General features: G+C 38.4%; 1 protein-coding gene across 2 annotated transcripts; it reads right to left on the bottom strand.

Moving 5' to 3' along the window:
* Positions 1-223: 223 nt before the first annotated feature.
* Positions 224-5,730, bottom strand: LOC113019010 (type-2 ice-structuring protein-like). 2 transcript variants are annotated; one of them, XM_026162498.1, is made up of 7 exons: positions 5,671-5,730; positions 3,865-3,940; positions 3,670-3,705; positions 3,130-3,248; positions 2,904-3,023; positions 644-752; positions 224-506 (listed from the first exon to the last, which is right to left on the bottom strand). In XM_026162498.1, exons 2-7 carry the CDS (start codon positions 3,923-3,925, stop codon positions 424-426), a joined length of 528 nt encoding a protein of 175 aa, XP_026018283.1. In that variant the 5' UTR covers positions 3,926-3,940; positions 5,671-5,730; the 3' UTR covers positions 224-423. The 2 variants fall into 2 exon arrangements, with proteins under 2 accessions (XP_026018283.1, XP_026018282.1); XM_026162497.1 differs by lacking the exon at positions 5,671-5,730 and adding an exon at positions 5,197-5,249.
* Between the last annotated feature and the right edge of the window lie 14,512 nt (positions 5,731-20,242).

Genomic DNA, 20,242 nt, shown 5'->3' with positions numbered 1-20,242 from the left:
CAATAAACAATCATTTATATGTCTGAAAGCATTCTTTGTTTACAGCATTTTTTCACACCTGCTAAAAACTTTGGCACAGCACTTTATATGCACCTCAAAACAAACAAACAAACAAAAAATAATGCAGAGACATGCTTGCTTGAAGCTTTATTGTTGCAAAAAATAAACAAGAGGAAATAAGAAGTTTTCTCTGCAGAGAAAAAAAAATCATAATCAGTCCTTTGGTAACAAGTCTGCTCTTATTAAAGACAAGACTGCTTTAAAGATCGCCTCAGAGACAGCCCAGTTTGTGTTGGCTGGTCATTTTGTTATAACAGAGAGAGGAAAACTATAATGCTCCAAAATGAAATGAAGTAAGAGCGAGCAAAACACAAACACCATCATATGTCAGTGTGTGTTTTATGGGATTTTCATGCTCCAGTGTCAGCCCAAGAATGATGAGATGTTCTTGGCGCAGACAGATGGCAGATGAGCATCACACCACATATCATCCCAGCACTTGAAAACTGAAAGGTTCAAAAGTAGAAATCACACAAATCAAAGCCCAAACACTTGTTAACAAGCTGTTATTAGTTGTATCTTTGATCACAGAAACTATTCACACACATTAATAATTCATATTAATAATTGTGTTCTAATTTACCTCCACGATTTATCTGAAGGCAGTCCTGATTGCGATCATTATTGGGCTCTCTAAAGCACCACTTTTTATAGGTAAAACAGGTCTCATCACTCCACAACCACTCACCCTCCTAGAAGGAAGAAATTGGACTTATTGGTTCAGACAGGCCAAAATGTTGAGCCTACTCAGAGTCCTAGCAGATCATCTGACTTTAAGCACACAGCTTGAAGTCTTGAAGCTGCTGTACCTGCATTAGTTGCCCTACAAACCCATACGGAAAAGAAATAGTAAAAACATATATGATTTATATATGATTTACTCATGAAAGTGGCCACTTTCTCATTACTTTCATATACTTTTTTTTTGTAAGTATCCAAAACATACAAGTTTCATTATATAATTTTTCAAGAGATCTTATATCTGTTTTCACTCTTGTATGCTTTTCATACAAGTTTCATACAAGACAGATACAAACTTTATAAGATTTATATATATCCTTTCCATATGGGAATGCATATGAAAGAGCAGTGATGTTCAGAGTGATACCATTAGATATAAATCAACACACATTGTTTTTTTTTAATTAATCACTGATCCCAACAAAGAGAGGAAATACCTTCAACAGGCGTAAACATTTGACCACACAGCATTCAATTCATTTTCAAAAATGTACTGTCACTGATATGCTGCTAAGCTATGGTGGTGAGTTTCAAAGCAGAGCCAGGGAGAACCCAATGAGAATCAATAAGAGAATGGATGATCAAATTGGAGTTAAATTCTTATCAATTCTCATGCCTACACCTAACCAATCTGGCGCCCTAGGCAAGATTTTAGGTGGCGCCCCCCTACATCGGCAGTGTAGGGTATGTACTCACAAGAAACCGAATAGCTTTGTCTTTGACCTTTTTTTTTTTACTTAAAGAAAGCAAATTCACAATCAGAATAATTAACAAGATAAAAAAAGATATGAATAAATAAATGAATACAAAAAATAAAAAATGAATATATGAAATACAATAAATTTTACATACATAAACACAATAAAACGTGTCAACAAGTTGGATAAAATAAATTAAAAATACAATATAAATAAGGCAACAGGAAGACCGCTTGATGCTGCTGCATCATGGCTGGGTTGTGCTGCTGAAGTGGAGGCAGCAGCGGTAGATGTGGTAGATGGCCCAGGGGTGGGATTTAGAAACTTCAACAGTGCGTCTGAAGAGAGGAGTATGTGACACCACTGAGTATTAAAGTCTAATAATAAAAACATATGATTCCAGGAATAAAATGAAATGATATAATATAAATGAAAAACCAAAGAGATATATGTAACTCTTATGCAAATTAGATTAGATTCAATTTATTGTCATCATTACAGTGAAATGCTGAATAGCAGAATGCAAAGTAACAGTATAATATCATATGAGAATGTTATGTTATGATTATCTTTGACCGAATCACAGCAGTGCTCATATTAAAAAACAGCACTCCCTCTCATGTGATATTGCTTAATTAACATTAATGATGTGCACTTTAACAACTAGGCTTACAACTATAATATATACAGGGGTGGAAAAGTGACTATTACCTGCAGGGTAAACGTTAGCTAACCAGAAGGCAATAACAATGTAAACAAAAAACACCTGCTTAAAAGATGAACACAAATGAGGAATGGTGGGAAAGGTGGGAGTACTGTAATTACCTAACGTTACATTATTATTTTCCATAACAATTTAGCCCCCTCCACAATATTAACTGACGTTAAAACAGTTAACTAGCTATTTATTGATTAGCAATTAGCGAATCATGTAACATTAGCTTAATGCTAAAAATTTAGGTTACTATCACATTCAGACAAATAATTTCATGTAGGCTAACGTTACCTACCTCTGTCTTTTTCTCGTTTCTCCTCCTCTTCTTTTCTCTTTTTTCTTCCCTGGCCACCTGACAGTTTTGGCCGTTTTGACATCTTGTGTTGATTTTTTGATGTGGTGACGTCCAAAAGGAACCATGATACGGGAAGGGAGGGGGCGCATCGTACGGGGAGGGGGGGCGTAATGTTGTAACAAATAATGTTTCTATTAAATAAACTTTACTTTGCATTTTAATTAACGTGGGATTATTTTTTGTATTTAGAATTAATAGTACCAACTTTTTTTTTTTTTCAACATTTATGGCACTGGCGTGGCGCCCCCTGATGGACGGCGCCCTTAGCATTTGCCTATACGGCCTATGCCACGGGCCGGCCCTGCCTACACCTGACAAATGATAAACAAAATACCTCTGATGTATCAGTTCCTCCAATCCAACTTTCTTTTTTGCCAGTCAGCCTCTGAATCTCACGGTACTCATTGATGTTGCGAACTGATGCAAGATGTGCCCTCATGGACTTGCAGGATTTCTTCAATGGAGAAAGAAAGCGAGCAGAGGTTTTCAAAAATAATGAGTACGTAACAGTTAAAAGGATGTGGTTTAATCGGGTATTGAAGACAATACAAATAAGTTACCTCAGCATCAGCCCAACTCGCGACTGTTGAATTAAAGAAAAAGCAGCGATGACCGTATTTAGTCCAACCACCAGGACAACAAGGGGAACGAGGGGACCTCTTGACCACGTGACTCTTGGCTGGGAGTAAATGAATAGCTGTTCATGTGTCTCTGGCTGATATCTTATTTTGTATTATGTTTAATAATTATACAAATAATAACTGAAAAGTTGCACAAGTAAGATTTGACACTGAAACATAAGTCAAGATTGACAGAGTACAGGTGTGATGAAGGCTCTATACTACAATGGCGGCTACACTTGATGATAATCACAGAGTGTGTGTCGGTCAGAATGTGCTTCCTATGCTTATGCAACCAAATGGTTGAGCACATAAGGCTTTTTCCATTGCTTTTTTTCTTGGTGTGGTACTTAAAGGGTTAAGTATGGCCTTTATAACAGCCAGACACTTGAAAACATCCTTTGTGTTACAAACATTGAGGTGATTTTTTGTCTGCTAACGATGACAATAATTATTGAAAATCTGGAAAATATTGTTCACCTGGGGGCATCAATCCCTCTACTTCATCTCTGGCCTCTGCACAGTGAAGACACGGACAAATTACCACCAAAAGTATTGATTTTGACCATCAATTTTCTGCATATGATAATTATAAGAAAGGTGTATATTGTATTATTCATTTATATGTTTCATTAAAATTATATACATGATAAAAAATTATACAATGATACTCACCAGCAGCCGTGGTTAGAGCCACCATTGCACAGAGAAGTGCAGACACAGTTAGCAGCTTCATGGTGATTTTTAGTATCTTTGAACAAAACAGATACAAAATGAATAACAATTCATTAAAAACAGGACAGAAGAAAACCAATTGAATACCTTTTGTAGAATATTTTCTATTTCTTTTCATTATTAGCCAGAAACTACAACCACCAATTGTGAATGCTGAGCTGCTCTAGCACCAGCATTTATATAATGTTACATATATGTTTAACTGGAATGTAACACTGAAAATACTAACACATATATTTGTCAGTCATGCCTGTCAAACCTTCATCACATTTCTTTCTTTTCCAACCAAAACCAGAATAATTGCCTCACACCTAATTTGATTTCCTACTTACTTAATTTCACATACTGACTGAACCTCAACAGAGGTTTTATGAACACAACTACAGAACAATTAGTCTTATTAACCATGTTTTGAGTTCTAATATTGCATAATAAAATATCCCTCCTGTTTAAAACAGCCAATGATGTGTTTCCGGCTCTTGAGCAGCCCATTGTGACTTTTTGGACCCATAATTGTCGTAAAAAAAATGAAGCCACAACATTTACTGTAATATGGGAGTGTTTTCAGAACCATCTTCTACAATAACCTGAGTGAAACGTCTCTTTGTCATTGACAGACTTTCCTCATCATGTTGACACTTAGCAAAACACTATCTCACAATTATAATGATATCTGTGTCAATTTACTCAAATCTACTGCCACGATCATTTGATCCAATATTTTGAGTCTTTTACGTTTTTTCTGATTGAACTTTATTTGTAATGTTTAAGTTTTTGTCTTTTAGTTTAGTCACTGGTTTTCCTGTTAAGTTGGTTATACTCCCGGTCAATGTTTTCTTATCGCTGTGTCACTCCCCGTTTTCTGTCTGAATCTGTCATGTCTTCTGTATCTCGTCGTTCTTGTGTTGTTCTTTCATGTATGTTCTCTCGTGTCCCCTCTCACTCGTGTGCCCTTGACTCCTGTGTCATGCTCGTGTTGTCATAGTCTGTCTCACTGTTTCCTGTTTTATTTTGAGAGTCTAGTTTAGTTTTTCCCAGTATAGGTTTTAGTTTAATCTTTGTTGTTAATCTTTGCCCTTCTTTGCATTTAAGTCCTCAGTCTCTCCGTGTTCCTGTTCTGAAGTTTTTCCCCACATTCCTTGTGCTTTGATCTTAGTTTAGTTTTTCCCAGTATAGGTTTTAGTTTAGTTTAATCTTTGTTCTCTTCTGCCCTTGTTTTTCATGTTTTTCTCAACCTCAATAAGCGGCTTGTTTTTTGTTAAACCCTTTTACCTGCCTCGGTCCACTCATGACCGATCCATTTTGGTTCACCTAATAAATACAGGTCTGCTGCTGTTACACCCCTGAAAACAGGGGGAAAAGAATCACGAGAGTGATTATGACTTGCGTCTCTCATGCAGTTGTTTATTGCAGTGAAAATGAGCAGAAACTTTTCACATTCTGTACTGCTAAATGTCACATGGTGTAAGAAAAACACGAAATAATAAACTGAAATACTAAAGTGCTTACTATACATATACTTGAGCAGGTTTCCTAATAAAATGGTTGACAATAGCGGCGTTTTTAGCTCCTGCCTTTATCTTAATGGCCATTATACAGTACAAAACTGAGGCTCAAAACCGCCACGTACATGTGCACAAATCTCTAATATAATGCTTCTAAAGCTTACAAAACAATGAAGGGTTACCTCTTAGATATCTTAACAGTGTACACATTGAAAATATATCAACCTTTAAACACTTTTACCTGAAAAAAGGGGGAAAAGAATCATGAGAGTTATTATGACTTGCGTCTCTCATGCAGTCGTTTATTGCAGTGAGGAGAATGCTACAAAAGCCCCTAGTGGAGAATAGAGACACTACTAATCGATCCCAGAAAAGGCTTACTAGCCGATCAGTGATGTATAGATTGCAGTTCTCTTAAGTAACATGAAAGCCATTAATATAACATGAAAAATAATAAACGCTTAACCATTTTCTTACCATATTTACATTATTTTTGTCTTTACATTAACTAATATGAATTTGTATTAACTGAACAGTTTTATATGCAGTAGTCCTTCAACCTGTCACACTGCCACAGCCCTTTTACACCTGCAGAGAGTAGTGGTGTGGTAGTTCCTGTTCCTAAATTCAGTTATGGTCAGATGGTCAGACATAAAGGAACGTCTGTATGCTCTTGAGCCTTACAGGCCACACAGAGAAGAAGATTCCATAGTAACTTTGCTCAGCTTGGTTTTTTATCTTTTAAAACAATTCAAATTCATATTTTTAGCAAGAGACTCTGAGAAGAGTTGACCTCTCACGTCACTCCTCATGTAGTGTTGCAACAAAAGTAGAGAAACAAAGATGTGATGTGACAAAAAAGGTCCTTCAGCTGGTATATGAGATTACTTGTTACTGACAGTGTTGGGAAGGTTACTTTTAAAATGTATTCCACTACAGATTACAGAATACATGCCCCAAAATGTATTTTATAACGTATTCTGTTATGTTACTCAATGAGAGTAACTATTCTGAATACTTTGGAATACTTAATACATTATAATGCTGTTTACAACTACATGAATGTACTATTGCTGTGTGATTTATTACTATTACTGAAGGTCTGCGGCTCCGAACCGTAGTAAAGGGACCTCTGACTAATACGGCGGGGTCCCTGTCGGGCTTCTAGCCGAAAAATAGATTTACTTTGTTGTGTGGGTCAACTTTGCTAGTGAGAGACAGAGAGAGGAGTTGAAAGACTGCTCCAACTGAACTTATTCTTTCGGAGGAAAACACGAACACGGTGTACAGTCGAGTCTTAATAGCTTACTTACAACTGGGCTCGTCAGGCACTCTTCTTGGCTGCAGTGGTTATTATTATATTTACGTGCTTCCAGCTCCCGTTTTTGCTCGATGACTGCTCGTACCTTTCCACTCCCCTTTTTCTCCCTCCTCGCGCTCACAGACACATAACGGGTATGGCAGTCCATTCTCCCTGCAGCACGGACTACACTGCCTATGAGGCTACATTCTTTAGAGGTATGCCTGTAGCATTCTGCCTGTTAGCTTAGCACAACAACAACAACAAAAAGGCGCAGAGAGAGAGCGTCACCCTGTAACCATGGCAACCGTAACGCAGCTGCCTGGAACAACAGAACATAGCTGTCAAACAAAACCCAAACAGTCCTGGCCCGCCACAATATGAAACAGGAAACTACCGCCGTACATCCATTTATTTCAACAAAGTAACTGTATTCTAAATACCACCTTTTTAAACGGTAACTGTAGCGGAATACAGTTACTCATATTTTGTATTTTAAATATGTAATATACGTAACGTACGTAACCTACGTACGTAACCTTTACTTGTGAACAAGACCCCAAGATACTTAAACATCTCCACTTGGAGAAACAACACATCGGTGACCCAGAGCCAACACTCTGGGATTTTCTGGTTGAGGACACTGGCCTCAGATTTGGAGGTCCTGATTTTCATTTCTCATACTTCATACTTGGCTGCAAATCACTTCACTGTGAGCTTTAGGCCAACAGCTGACAAACCAAACACAACCACATCATCTGCAAAAAGCAGAGATAAGATTCTGAGGCTACCAAAGTGGAAGCCTCCGGCCACTAGGCTGCACCTAGAAATTCTGTTCATAAAAACTAAGAAGAGAGTTGGAGACAAATGGCAACCCTGGCAGAATCCAACACCCACAGGGATTTAGTCTGACTTATTGCTGACAATTCAGACCAAGCTCTCACAATAGTTGTACAAGGAGAGAGTCAATCATAGCACCAGGTGAGAGATCCCATACTCCCAAAGCACCCCCCATAGGATACGTGGTCAAAGGACGTGGTTAAATGCCTTATGTCTTGCTCTCTGTCCATTCATCTCCCCCTTCTTTCATATTTTTTCTTGTCTTCTTATGGGCCAGATTTTTCTTTTTGAATGTTGTCTTTTTTCTCATAGATCTCCTTGTCTTGGTTTTTAGATCATTGCTTAACTTTTACTCACTGACATTATGGATTATATGTTTGTTTTTCTAAAAACAATTAATCACAAAAAAAAAGAGAGAGAAAAGTTTCAGACAGTTCACTCATGGTGCATCACACTCACAAAATCACTCATCCACCATGTCAACAGAGAGAGAGAGAGATCAGGCATCACTGAAACAGTTATGAAACAGCACTAACTCAAAGACAAGTTCTTTTTTTTTTTTTTTTTACAAAACACATGATAAGATTTTAATAAAAATATTCTTACATTTTTCCAGATTATTCACCATACAGTAATATTGATAATCAATGTTTATGAGAGTTCTGATCATCCTGATCAACATTATTTTAACATCACAATGCAATTAATGCTCTATTTTCTATTTTCTGTTGATATAATTTTGTTAAAAAATTTTTAATTTCAATAGTTAAAATTTGACTCTGGTTTGAGACTGACCTGTGACATGAGACCCAGAATGACCGTCTGTAGATAAAAACACTGTCCAAATAAATGGAGCAGCCTCTGCAATGATCCACACACAGACTAGAATGAGCTTCAGTCCAGGAAACAGTGGAACAGAGCTTCTCTCTGAGAGGACAGAACATGCAGTTCTCATCACCACTTGGATCAAAACAGAAATAAAAGCATCTACAGCCACTGCACCACCTAAAATCCTCCACTGTAGCTCTCCAACCTTTTTTGTGAATGGGGTTTTATAAAATGCTCTCCATGCAGGTTTTACATGTGATCCCAGACCTATAGACAGTTAAAGTAGCCAGTCTCTTTGTGTCTAAGATTTGAGCAGCCGCATTTATACAACTGAAAGTTTTTCAAATCCAGCCCTGATTTTGAAATGTGATCTGGAATTATTTAATGGGTGTCAACAGAAAGAAGAGAGAAAGCACTGGAAAATAAAATACAGATTCCAGCGATGACGCTAGGAAAATTTCTCCAGGAAACTCCCTCTTCCAGTCAGCAGCATTATCCTGTGTGTCTTTTCTACATAATTTAGTTTCTCAAGATCCACCAGGCTAAAACGAAAGGCTCATTTTGAGGCAGCATTGGCCTGATTCATATTACGGGTTCACAGCATAAATTTGCTCATATTTTTTTGTCTACCTCTGATTGACCATGTCTCTGTGATTGAGACTTTTTTCCCTTTACATTTTTGTTGTTTAGTCTCAGTGTTCTTCCACTTTACAGATGACTATAGCTTCAAGAAAAGTAACACCAACCACTAAACATCAAAACAACAGAAAAAATGGCAGTACACAATAGTGATGGTAAATTAGATTCATTTTACTGAATCGAGTTTTAATGAGTCACTCACCAAAGTGAATTGGGTTTCTTGAGTCATTTGAGTCACTGAGTCAGTTGACCAGAGAGTGCAAAAACGTATATTTTCACTCAAACTTAATTTGTTTCTCTTTTCATGTAAATCCTACTGCTAAGATGAATGATTGTAAAAGAAAACAACTATTTTATAGAGCAAAAAGAGCAAAAAAAATCTAAAGGGAACATTTATATATTTTTATTTTATTTTATTAGTATTTTTCTTAAATGTGTCAAATATATATTTTCTCATCTAAATGTCCACTGAGCTGTGAGCCAGGGGGCGGTAATGCGCCTTAACATTGGTTGTCAACCAAGAAGAAGAAGAAGCTGTGAGTCAGGCGGGAGGGGCAAGAGCACCTGGCTGCAGCCACTGTGGAGCTCCACAGTAACCGGATACACGTGACCTCCACACTAACCGGAAACACGTGACCTCCACAGTAACCGGAAACACGTAACTTCAGTTAAATCGACTTTGACAGCGAAAACTAAATTGCGTTTTTGTTAGTATTGATGCTGCTGAGAAATAAAAATGGTTTTAAGTGGGGGTTTTGAACACTCTGGGTTTGTTCAAAAAAATTCACCATCCCCTAAATTGTTCGTGGCCAAAAGTGTACAGTGGTCCCTCGCTATAACGCGGCGCACCTTCCGCGACACTTGCTGTTTCGCTGATTTATTATTTTTTTTTTTTTTACAGTACATCGTGTTGTGCGTTCTGATTGCTGTAGACCATTGTCAATCAATCTAGTCCAGTGTCTCCTGTACAGGAGCGGTCCCTAATAGGCCCACGGACTGGTCCCGGTCCGTGAGTCCTTTGGTACCGTTCCGCGACAGTTGATCCTCCGGTGTGAAATGTATGGTTGTAGTTGTGTGTCTTATTTTGAAAGAACTATTTACGCGTTACCATAGCGACCAGAGAGCATTAAGAAGCAGAGAGGAGGATGTCACTGTCATTGTTGTTGGCACACAGCTCAAGTCACGTTTATTATTATATTTACAAAATACCACAGTTTCTTTTTTTTATTCTTTTGTTGTATTTATCCGCGACACCTTAAAGGTAGTTCCCTGAAAATATTGTCTGACATTAAAGTGGTCTGTGGTGCAAAAAAGGTTGGGGACTCCCGCTGTACAGTACAGAATGCGTTTAGCTTGTCGAATTTACATAAATCTTCGATCGCTAGCAGTGTAACTCTGAAGTGCTGTACTGTATGTTTGTAAGTTTTCTCCCAAACAAACACAACAATGCCGACGAAACGTTTTGCACCCTCAAATGCACCTTTAGGTTTCATTCCATAATACTGGACTTGTGTTTCTACAAAGGTTTGAACTCTAAGAGTGTTTAAACAAAGAGAAAAGTGTGAAAATGTTCATTCCTGTCTGAGAAAAGTGTATAAAGCATGTAGTGAGGGGTTTTACAGTCTTAACATCTATAATAATTGTAAAAAATAAAGTTGGCTATGGATTTCACCTACCGCGGGTTATTTTTTGAACGTAACACCAGCGATAAACGAGGCACCGCTGTATTATTAATAGTAGTGTCTGGGACATCTAATTGATTAACATCAACATTGATTATTATGCACTATTATTTTTGTTCAAGGAGAGCCAAAAATATACAACTCTCTCTCAGCTTGTTTGTTGCCAAAAATGGCCACTTTTTGTGTATGTTCACAAAATGCTATAAAATGTAGATTTCTTAAAACATTTATCTACTTTTACCGACGTGACTCTTTAAAATAGCACCAGTCCTTTTCATCAAAATCAAAATTGTATCTAAATGTTTTACTCTTTATAGCCAGTTAGGTTATATATTACCATTAACTTTTCTGGTAAAACGGTGATAAAGTCCTAATGTTTTCATGAAACTTCCTTTTTTTCCCCATCTGAGCATCGGGGAAAAGGCCGTCTTGCAATTGTTGAGGTCACTAGTGTGTGCCCCATTTCTTCCAGGATCACTCTCTTTATAGGTTTTAGTGGACTCCTAGTACTGCGAAGTGATTTCATGGTACAAAGGGATTGTATTCCAAGATCTGGAAGACTGTAGAAATGAGCAGTGATGCCCTTCCTACCATCTTTCCAGAAAAATAATTGATCTGGAAGCTGTTAGGCTGACTTACAGCAGCAGCACTTTCTGCACCTGCATAAACTCCAGGACACATTTACTAATGATGTTTGTTGCTGTATGTGCTGCAGCTTTGAATTTTTTAATAATATATATTTTGTTAATATTTTGGCTATGGTGTCTTGTTATGAAATGTTCAAGAGTAAAAGTGTTTTTAGCAGGTGCTTCAAAGCTAAGTTTTACTGGGAAACTCAAAGCTCAATAGTCTGTATCAACAGAAATTCACTGCAGCCTATGTAATATTTCATGCGTCATAATTTATTCTACTCTATCTTGCAAATACATATATGTGTGGCAATGTCATGCACAACACACATAACTATTAGATCCTTAAGATCAAACCCGTGTCATTGTTTTGGTCCACTGCAGTGCAGTAGTCAAAAAAAAGAATAAGTGAAGTGTCCACAGATAGCCAGGATAGAGCCCAGAGTGTTAATGTTTAAAATGTATAAAAATATTATTGATTACAATTCTTTACTGTTAATATCAATAATAAGCTTTTTATTTTGAAATTATAAGTTTAAAAAAATGCTGTTACATTTACATTTAATGCTGTTTCACTGTAATCATTTATTATAAGTATGGACACAGAATCAAGTGAACAACATTTTGAAATAAGTTTAATTGGAATTTTGTACTATGCAAAAACAAAACAACAACAACAACAACAACAACATATTAAACAAACACAGCCAGTGCCTTCATTTGTCCATTACATGTCAAACATAGCACTGACCCTTAGCCCCTGATCATCAGCACATGCTTTCAAAAAGAGCTCCATGTCCTTTGCAAACTGAAAAACAAAGAGGAACAAGTCCCTTGCTCCAGTGTCTTCTTCCTCTGACATGTCTCTTAAGACCCTCTGCTGGTCCCCTTGATTTAAGGACAGATATTTGGGCATTGTTACATGTGCCTTATTTTGGACAGCCCACTGCACAGCAGGACGCAGATCTTCAACAACTGCTGGCTCCTGTGTCAGGCAAATGGGGATGAAAACATAGTTATTTCTCTGTTGCAGAACAGTTTTTTAACAGTTATTCAAATGTCACTAAACATGTAATTACACTACTGTTTAAAGTGAATACTGACCTGACTTCCTGGAACTTGCGCTTTTTCAGTCTGAAAATGGGCACGTGTTGTCCTTCAAGCACAGCTTTGGCTTCCTCTCTCCAGTGTGCAAATAGCTTGCCAGAGCTTAACAGAAAATGTTGATATTGTTAAGGTGTGTAAACTTTGACACAACATAGAACAGAAGTCAAAATATAAATACCTCCTGAGATCAAAGTTCTCCATCAACAGCAAGCACCACCATTTACGCAAGTAGGGCATGTCTGACTGTAAAATATTAATATGAAACATATTTAACAACTTTCAAAAGATTCAAGACTCCATTGCTGTGAAAGTAAATAGAATACTTACTATAGTATAGTCAAATGAAGCATCCAGTGCCACGTACAGAGCAGACTATTTGGAAGAAAAAATAAAAATGTCATTTTTTTAGAAGCTTAAATTAGCTTCTGTATGAATCTCAAGAAGAGAAGAGAAAAATTACCATCAGCATGAAGATCCCACAGTCAACTCCATAGTCTTGGCTTGGAAAACCCTGTATTACATTGAAAATAAAGGCTCGTTAATAAAACCCCTTAAAAGAAGACTAATTCATATCATTCACCATACACTTAAACTAGCACATACCTTCAAGTCAAAGCTCTTTTTTTCTGACCACTGCCCGGGAATGATCTTCACTGCAAGATTCCTTTTTTTGTAAAAGACAGTTACATTCACAAGTTAACAGATGTCATGATGATCGGTGTGAAATGTTTATTGCTAATAGCACCAACTGTAACTACAGGCCTTAGGAACACGACCTCAACAAAACAGCATAACAAAATGAAAAAGTACAGTCACATGCTCACAGTTGGTCAAAATAAAGCATTTACAGCTTTAAGTTAAGGTTGGCATATTTTATAAACTCATTTTTAATGGTGTTTTATGTTAAACTAGAACATTGGAAGACCCTATTTATGTCTGAAAGTCATCTAAAGATAGCATCACTGACTTGATCATAATGTGAAGATGAGAAATAGAATAAAATGTTGAAGCATCATGCTGATATATCCATCCATCCATCCATTCGCTTCCGCTTATCCTTTTCAGGGTCGCGGGGGGTGCTGGAGCCTATCCCAGCTGTCATAGGGCGACAGACTGGACAGGTCGCCAGTCTGTCGCAGGGCCAACACACAGAGACAGACAACCATTCACACTCACATTCATTCACACAGTTACACCTAGTGGCAATTTGGATTATCCAATTAACGTATCCCCACAAGCTGCATGTCTTTGGACGGTGGGAGGAAGCCGGAGTACCCGGAGGGAACCCACGCAAACACGGGGAGAACAGGCAAACTCCACACAGAAACTTGTTGATATAGTTTATAAAAAAAGCATGTGAGTGTACTGTATGTGTGAACACTCAAGATCAGCAGAACATGATCTGGGATGCACTTAACAGGTTCCTGAAAACTCCGGGACAAACCAAAAATGCTTATAAAAATGTGACCTCAAAAGTGAAACATATTGTTGGCCACCAAATCCTGCCTTGGTGTATAATGGGTCAAGAAAGAGGATTTCTCTTTTAGGTGGCTTCAGTACCTAAAAGACAGTTAGCCATGACTTCAAACCTGAAAACAATGTCATTGCAAGCGATCACAATCAAAGACTTTTGAAACTGCATCATAAAAGCTTGAATACATCTCAGACACATAGCAAAATTCTAACAGTTTGTATGTGTCAAAAAACAAGACTTACACACAACTGGAAATGACCAGGGGTCCAGAGAGGGAGAACTATGATGTGCATCCTCTGAGCATCAGTCTGAAACAGAATTGTATTTTTAAGTATCCTGTATATAAACGTGCACCAAAGTTATAAAAAAAAATCATTTTGATTACTTGCTTGTTTCTTTAAAGGACGGTACACTTACAGGAAAGGACTGCAATGGATCACAGCCATAGGGTGCAAGCCAAGTCCGGGTGACATACAGATTTTCTATGTAAATGCTTATCCCCTAGAATGTAAAAAAACAAACAAAAAACATTTAAAACAACAACTCTTTAAATTAAAGTTTGACAATCATCATATACAACATACAGTACCTTTGACTGAACAATTTTAGTGATAAGCTCAAAACAGCCATTTCCAATCTGAAACAGAAAAAATCATGAAAAAAATGAATGTACACTTAATTTTTTTCATATTCATAGAAAAAAAAAATACTTACAGTCGATTCCATTTCCCAGTGTCCAAAAATCTGCCCGCGTGAGGCATCCAGAAGACGTTTCAACAATCAGCTCACCTTTGGGTCTGCTGATGTCCAGAACATAGTTGAGCTAAAAAAAACAGATAGGTGTCATAGACTGTGGATGACAAAATCAGATAAGCACTAAAAGTTGCACTTTGCGACATCTGAAAACTTTAACATACAAGCTGTTGTTGGCCAGGGTGCAGTACAAAACACCACAATGAACGGCTGGTCAAAATGTTCTCAGGCTTTGTCAGAGCTTCGCACGGTGGTCCACACAGGCCAGGAAAAGTTGCATCTGTTGAGACCTTCTATTGGCTTTCTTGTTGTCAACTCTTTCCTGAGGTTCTATAGGGATTTTAACAGGTTTCAGACAAAACACTACATAGAATGCATATTAAATGCATACAAATGCAAGAAAAATAAGCACTATCTATAGAAGGAAATTCATTTGAAACAGCATGTAACAAATTCGTTTATGAGCCATCAACTACAACAAGATAATGAATGCAAGATTATTATTTCACCTATATATGACAATCACTATTCAAAATAAGAACTTTTACCAGTGTCACCAGACATTGAAGGTGCTGGGTTCAACACCGTTTCAGTGATTTCTCTGGGTTTATTGCACACCTGTGGGGCTAGGTACACAAAGAAAAGAATATACACACAGAGATAGGAACAAATCTAACATGTAAACAATGGTAGCGTTCTGGTCATGAGACAATACATGTACTTACCTACGACAGCTTGACAATGCCGACAATGAGATATTGATCTGTGTGTTTCTCTGCCATGGAGCACGATGAAAAAACATTAAAATAAGAAGGAATGTTGTTGTAACGCAAAAAAAGTGGCAACATGATCATTGTAAGAAAACTAGACGATTCCTAGAATTATGAACTCACTAACGGCAAATTTATTTAAGAAAGACTCTGTCCCAACCTTTGCGATCAACTTGCAAGACTTCCACGGTATCCATGCGTGTTTACGGCTACTGTGGAGGTCACGTGTTTCCGGTTACTGTGGAGGTCACGTGTTTCCGGTTAGTGTGGAGGTCACGTGTATCCGGTTACTGTGGAGCTCCACAGTGGCTGCAGCCAGACCCTTCTCGGGAGGGGGTGAGTGTGTGATTCGTCTATGCTACGATTTAGCACAGGAAGGGAGGGGGTGAGTGAGTCAGTGATTCATTCAACTCGTTTGAGCTGTGAGCCAGGAGGGAGGGGGTGAGTGAGTCCTGAGTGATTCGCTTACGCTACGATTCAGCACAGCAAGGGAGGGAGTGAGTAACTCAAATGTGCTGTTAGCATGTTAGCAGAGCGATGCTACTGTGAACCGAGGAGCTATTGTCTTGATGTGGGCTTCTACTCAGGGTTTTTTCTTCCAGTTCAGAGCAGAAATGTTTTTGTTAAGAAACTGGCTGTTGTTTTTTCCCCACAATTTTAATTATAAGCTAGATATATTTCTACTAATGGAATTAGTTTGATAACAGCAACAGGGATGAGTCAGTGAGTCAGTTGCGCTTGTGAACCATGATTCACGAGTCAGTAAAGTGATTCTCGAGTATTGAATGATTCGTTCACAAATCGAACATCACTAGTACACACACAAAAAAGAGAAAAGTTTCAGGAAATTTGCCCATGGAGCAACATGCTCCAAGACTCACTTATCCACCACATCTACTCAGAGAGAGAGAGAGAGAGAGAGAGAGCTCAGGCCTTGACTGAAGCAGTTATGGTTAAAAATGCTGAGTTAGAGATGAAACCTTAACTCTTATAAAACTATGTCTAAACTTAAGTTTTTTTGTTTTGTTTTGCTTTGCTTTGTTTTGGGGGTTTTTTTTAAAATATTTTTATTAGAATTTTTTTCCATAGTAACAGACAATGACAAAAGAAAAAGTACACAAGAACCAGAACAGAACTTAGCTCAGGCAATACAAGGTTCTGAGGCACATACAAGGCAGTTGAGGTAAACCACAACCCCACCAGGAATCAAAACAAATCAAGAAGACCAATATTCAGGCAAATTAATTCAGTTTGGAAAGCCCCGCAACAAGGAGGATGAAAGTACAGGTCCAACGTATTTCAGATATGGGTCCCAGGTTCTGTGGAAAGAGTCCAAGGTGGAGTTGAGCATACAAGTTATATATTCATTGGGAATACAGTCCATAACAATGATATGCCAGGATTTCTTCGTTGGGATTGCTGGCCTGCCTCAGAGGCGCACGATATTCTTCCTGGCCGCAAAATATAACAGCTGGAACAGTCTCTTGTGTTTGCCTTTGATAACCAGATTTTCCATTACTCCCAGTATAAGACAGAGAGGGTCCAGAGGAACAACAGAGTTGAAAATAACTGAAAGCACCTTTTCAACATCAGACCAGACATATGGAATTTTCACACATGACCAAAAACAATGCATAAAATCACCCTCCTCCACATTACACTTCCAGCATAAAGGGGAGGAGTTTACATCTATTTTACTTTTTAAAGAGGGTGTGATGTATTCCCGATGAACAATTTTTAACTGAATTGATTTAGCCCGATTACAGACAGATATCTTAGAAGCACAGGCCCAAATCTCCTGCCAGTCTGGAACATTTATTGAGCAGCCTATAGGTTTCTTTCCCAGGCCTGTTTAGCAGCCAGGAAGCGAGGGGCTGAGCTAGAGTTAAGAACCTTATAAAAGGAACTGATGGATTTTCCAGACTGCAGGGAGGACAAAGCATCCTCCACTGCGGACCTAGTAGGGTCCAACAATAGGGTGGTGTCATTAATTATAAAGTGCCTCAGTTGCAGGTATCTAAAAAATTCCAAATTTGAAGGCCAAAACATTGTTGAAGCTGCTGAAAGGAAAGAAGGGTCCGGCCTCTAAACAGATCACCCAAGTTAACCAGCCCCAAATTAGACCAGACCACAAAACCCCGGTCCAGACATCCAGGCAAGAAATAAGGGCCATTCATAACAGGAGCCAGGGAGGATGTCAAATGGGCCCGACCCTCCAAAGCACGGACAGACCTCCTGGCCTTGACAGAGCATAGGATAATAAGATTGTTGGGGAGTTTTTTGACTTGACTGATCTCTTTAACAAATTAAACAGGGGACATTTGGACTGAGAGGATTCAATATCAAGCCAGATCGGGGTAGAGTCGCATCTGAGCCAGTCTGCGATCACTGTAAGATGAATAGCAAGTTGGTAAAGTCGCAGATTGGGTAAATCAACACCTCCAACTCGACTGGACATCTGGAGTGTGGCCATTTTAAGTCTGGGCCTTGGTAATCTCCTCTTTAACACGAATACCAGAAATTAAAACATCCTGTCTTACAGCCTGGGCTAGTGGTTCTTAAGTTTTGAAACATGTTTTGAAAACTATTACTTCTTCCCAAGGCTGCTCGCTAATTTATGATAAATGAGCCATGGTAAATGATTCTCACTTGGTGGTGCTTTGTATGGCTCATGTGTGTAGCCTGTTCTAAATAAAAACCTTTACATAACAACTTCTTTTATAGTGTGATCTTCACATAGTTTAAAGCAAAATTCACAGTATTAACTAATTCTGTCTTTGAGGATTCTAGCTTAGCCTAGCTATTAGCTTAGCTCTTAGTCACTTACAGCATGGCTTCTTCACCTGGCACCCCCACAATTTACATATATATAGTGATTAATTTTGGGGTAGCATGTTTTTAGGGTTTGAAAGGCACAGATATTGTTTTAAGAAAATATGTCTGATCTGTTGTGAAACTCTGGACACATATGGGATCACTTAAGGTTTTCCCTTAGGCAGCAGTTGTCCTTTATCTCTCTGAAACATTCTTTGGGTACTTTCCCAGCTGGGAATTTACTCAGGGCCTTCGTGATATGATGTTCTGCTTCCCTGGCCTCTGGCTGCTAAAAGGTTAGAGATGAAAACATAACTTTTCTGAAACAATATCAGAACTTCAGTTTTTAAAACATGTTTTGAAAGCTGATACTTCTTCAGACTAATCAAGACTGTCTTGTAACTGGCCTTGTGCTGGCCCATGTGTGAACCACCACTGGCAAACCTGATCTGGGCCGCCAAAGAGCCGTCATTTTTAGTGGTATGTGGGCCATGTGTAAGCACATTGTGTGGGCCAGGTCGGGGCCATACCAATTTTGCTATGTGGGAATGTATGTAATGTATATGCCAGATATACATTATATCTGGATTTCACCATTATGGCTACGTTTAGGACCCTTTTGGCTAACTGTAGACACTCTTCTCAGTGCGAGAGAAACAGTCCTGCAGTTGATGTTGACGTTGGGCCTTGTTGTGTATATGCATAAGAGAGGAGCAGAGGAAGTGGTCAGACTGGCCTAAATGTGGGGGTTACCTGAATCTTTATGTTTGTATAAACATGATCCAAAGTTTTTTTCCTTTCTGGTCGCACGTGTTACATATTGTACATATTGGTAGTGTTAGTTTAATTAGTGTTAGCCTCCATAATTAGCAAGACTGTTAGCTCCCTCCATAGAAAAAAAGGTTGTGGTGTAACAGGAAAGTACTCTAGGTCCAGTCAGCAGTGTGTGTGTGTCATCATTCTTTTTCCAGACCAGCATATAAATGCACAACCCCCCCTATCGTCTCCTTGCTCCACAGGTGTGTTGGATCTTATTGAAATGCAGCTCTCTCAGACATAGAAATTTGCATGAATGAGTAGTTCAAACTTGTTCTTTTTTTTGATCAGGGATTGTGTATTGCTGAGAAACACTCCTAGACTGTGTCTGGCTGGTACTTTTGAGCAGCATCCCTGCTTCTGCTTCCTCTATCCTCCATCTTTCCCATCTGTGAGTAACAATAACAATCCACGTATCACCCACTGGTCGCGTTAGTTCCTTTGGTATGTTAAAGGAGCAGCAAGACTCTTCAAATCTTGTCAGTTTCATGTTGTAGCCGATGTGCAGTAACTCCTGGCCCCTTTATGTGAGATTAGCAACAATTTTAAGCAAACTTTTATTCACTTAGTTATTAGGGGGTAATGTGCTTAGAATTTTGAAGTGAAAAAATAAATGTAATCCATTTTGGAGGAAGCTATAACATATTATGATGTGGAAAAAGTGAAACGAGAACAAGTGAATACTTTTCAGATGCATCTAAAAAAAAACGGAGTCACGGGATTGAAAATGAACAACAGCCTTCACAAGAAAGCCTTCAACAGTCCCACGTTTAAAATTTTGCACACTTCTTTCTTTACATCATTATTATTTCAGAAAAGTTCAGGAATATCATTCAGTGAATGGGGAATCATTTTAGCATACATCTTGGTGTATACATGTCATGGTCCTGGGCCATGTGGGCCCAGTATTCTTAGTTTTCATGTATTTTTGTATTTTGTTCCTTGTTTAGGCCATGTTTTCTGAGTTGCCCTGTTGTGTTGTTCCTTATGTGTTTTCCCTTCGTGACTCTTACCCCCTGTGTGCCCCTCTGTGTATTTATGAGCCCTCGTCTCTCTTTGTGCTTTATTCTATGTTTTCCCCAGCCCGTTATGTCTGCGTTCTCCCCGTGCTCTCTCTCCTCCTGTTTGAACCTCTGTGTACTTCCTGCTTTACTTTGCCCA

This window comes from Astatotilapia calliptera, chromosome 3, assembly GCF_900246225.1.
Source record: "Astatotilapia calliptera chromosome 3, fAstCal1.2, whole genome shotgun sequence".
NCBI classification, from domain to species: Eukaryota; Metazoa; Chordata; class Actinopteri; order Cichliformes; family Cichlidae; genus Astatotilapia; species Astatotilapia calliptera.
This window is presented reverse-complemented; position numbering and strand designations above follow the sequence as displayed.

Excerpts from the sequence above, each read along its gene's own strand:
- LOC113019010 (XM_026162497.1), bottom strand. Across the intron at positions 3,024-3,129 it reads CGAGTTGGGCTGATGCTGAG|AAATCCTGCAAGTCCATGAG; the intron begins GTAACTTATTTG and ends TCTCCATTGAAG. Across the intron at positions 753-2,903 it reads GAGGAACTGATACATCAGAG|GAGGGTGAGTGGTTGTGGAG; the intron begins GTATTTTGTTTA and ends TCTTCCTTCTAG.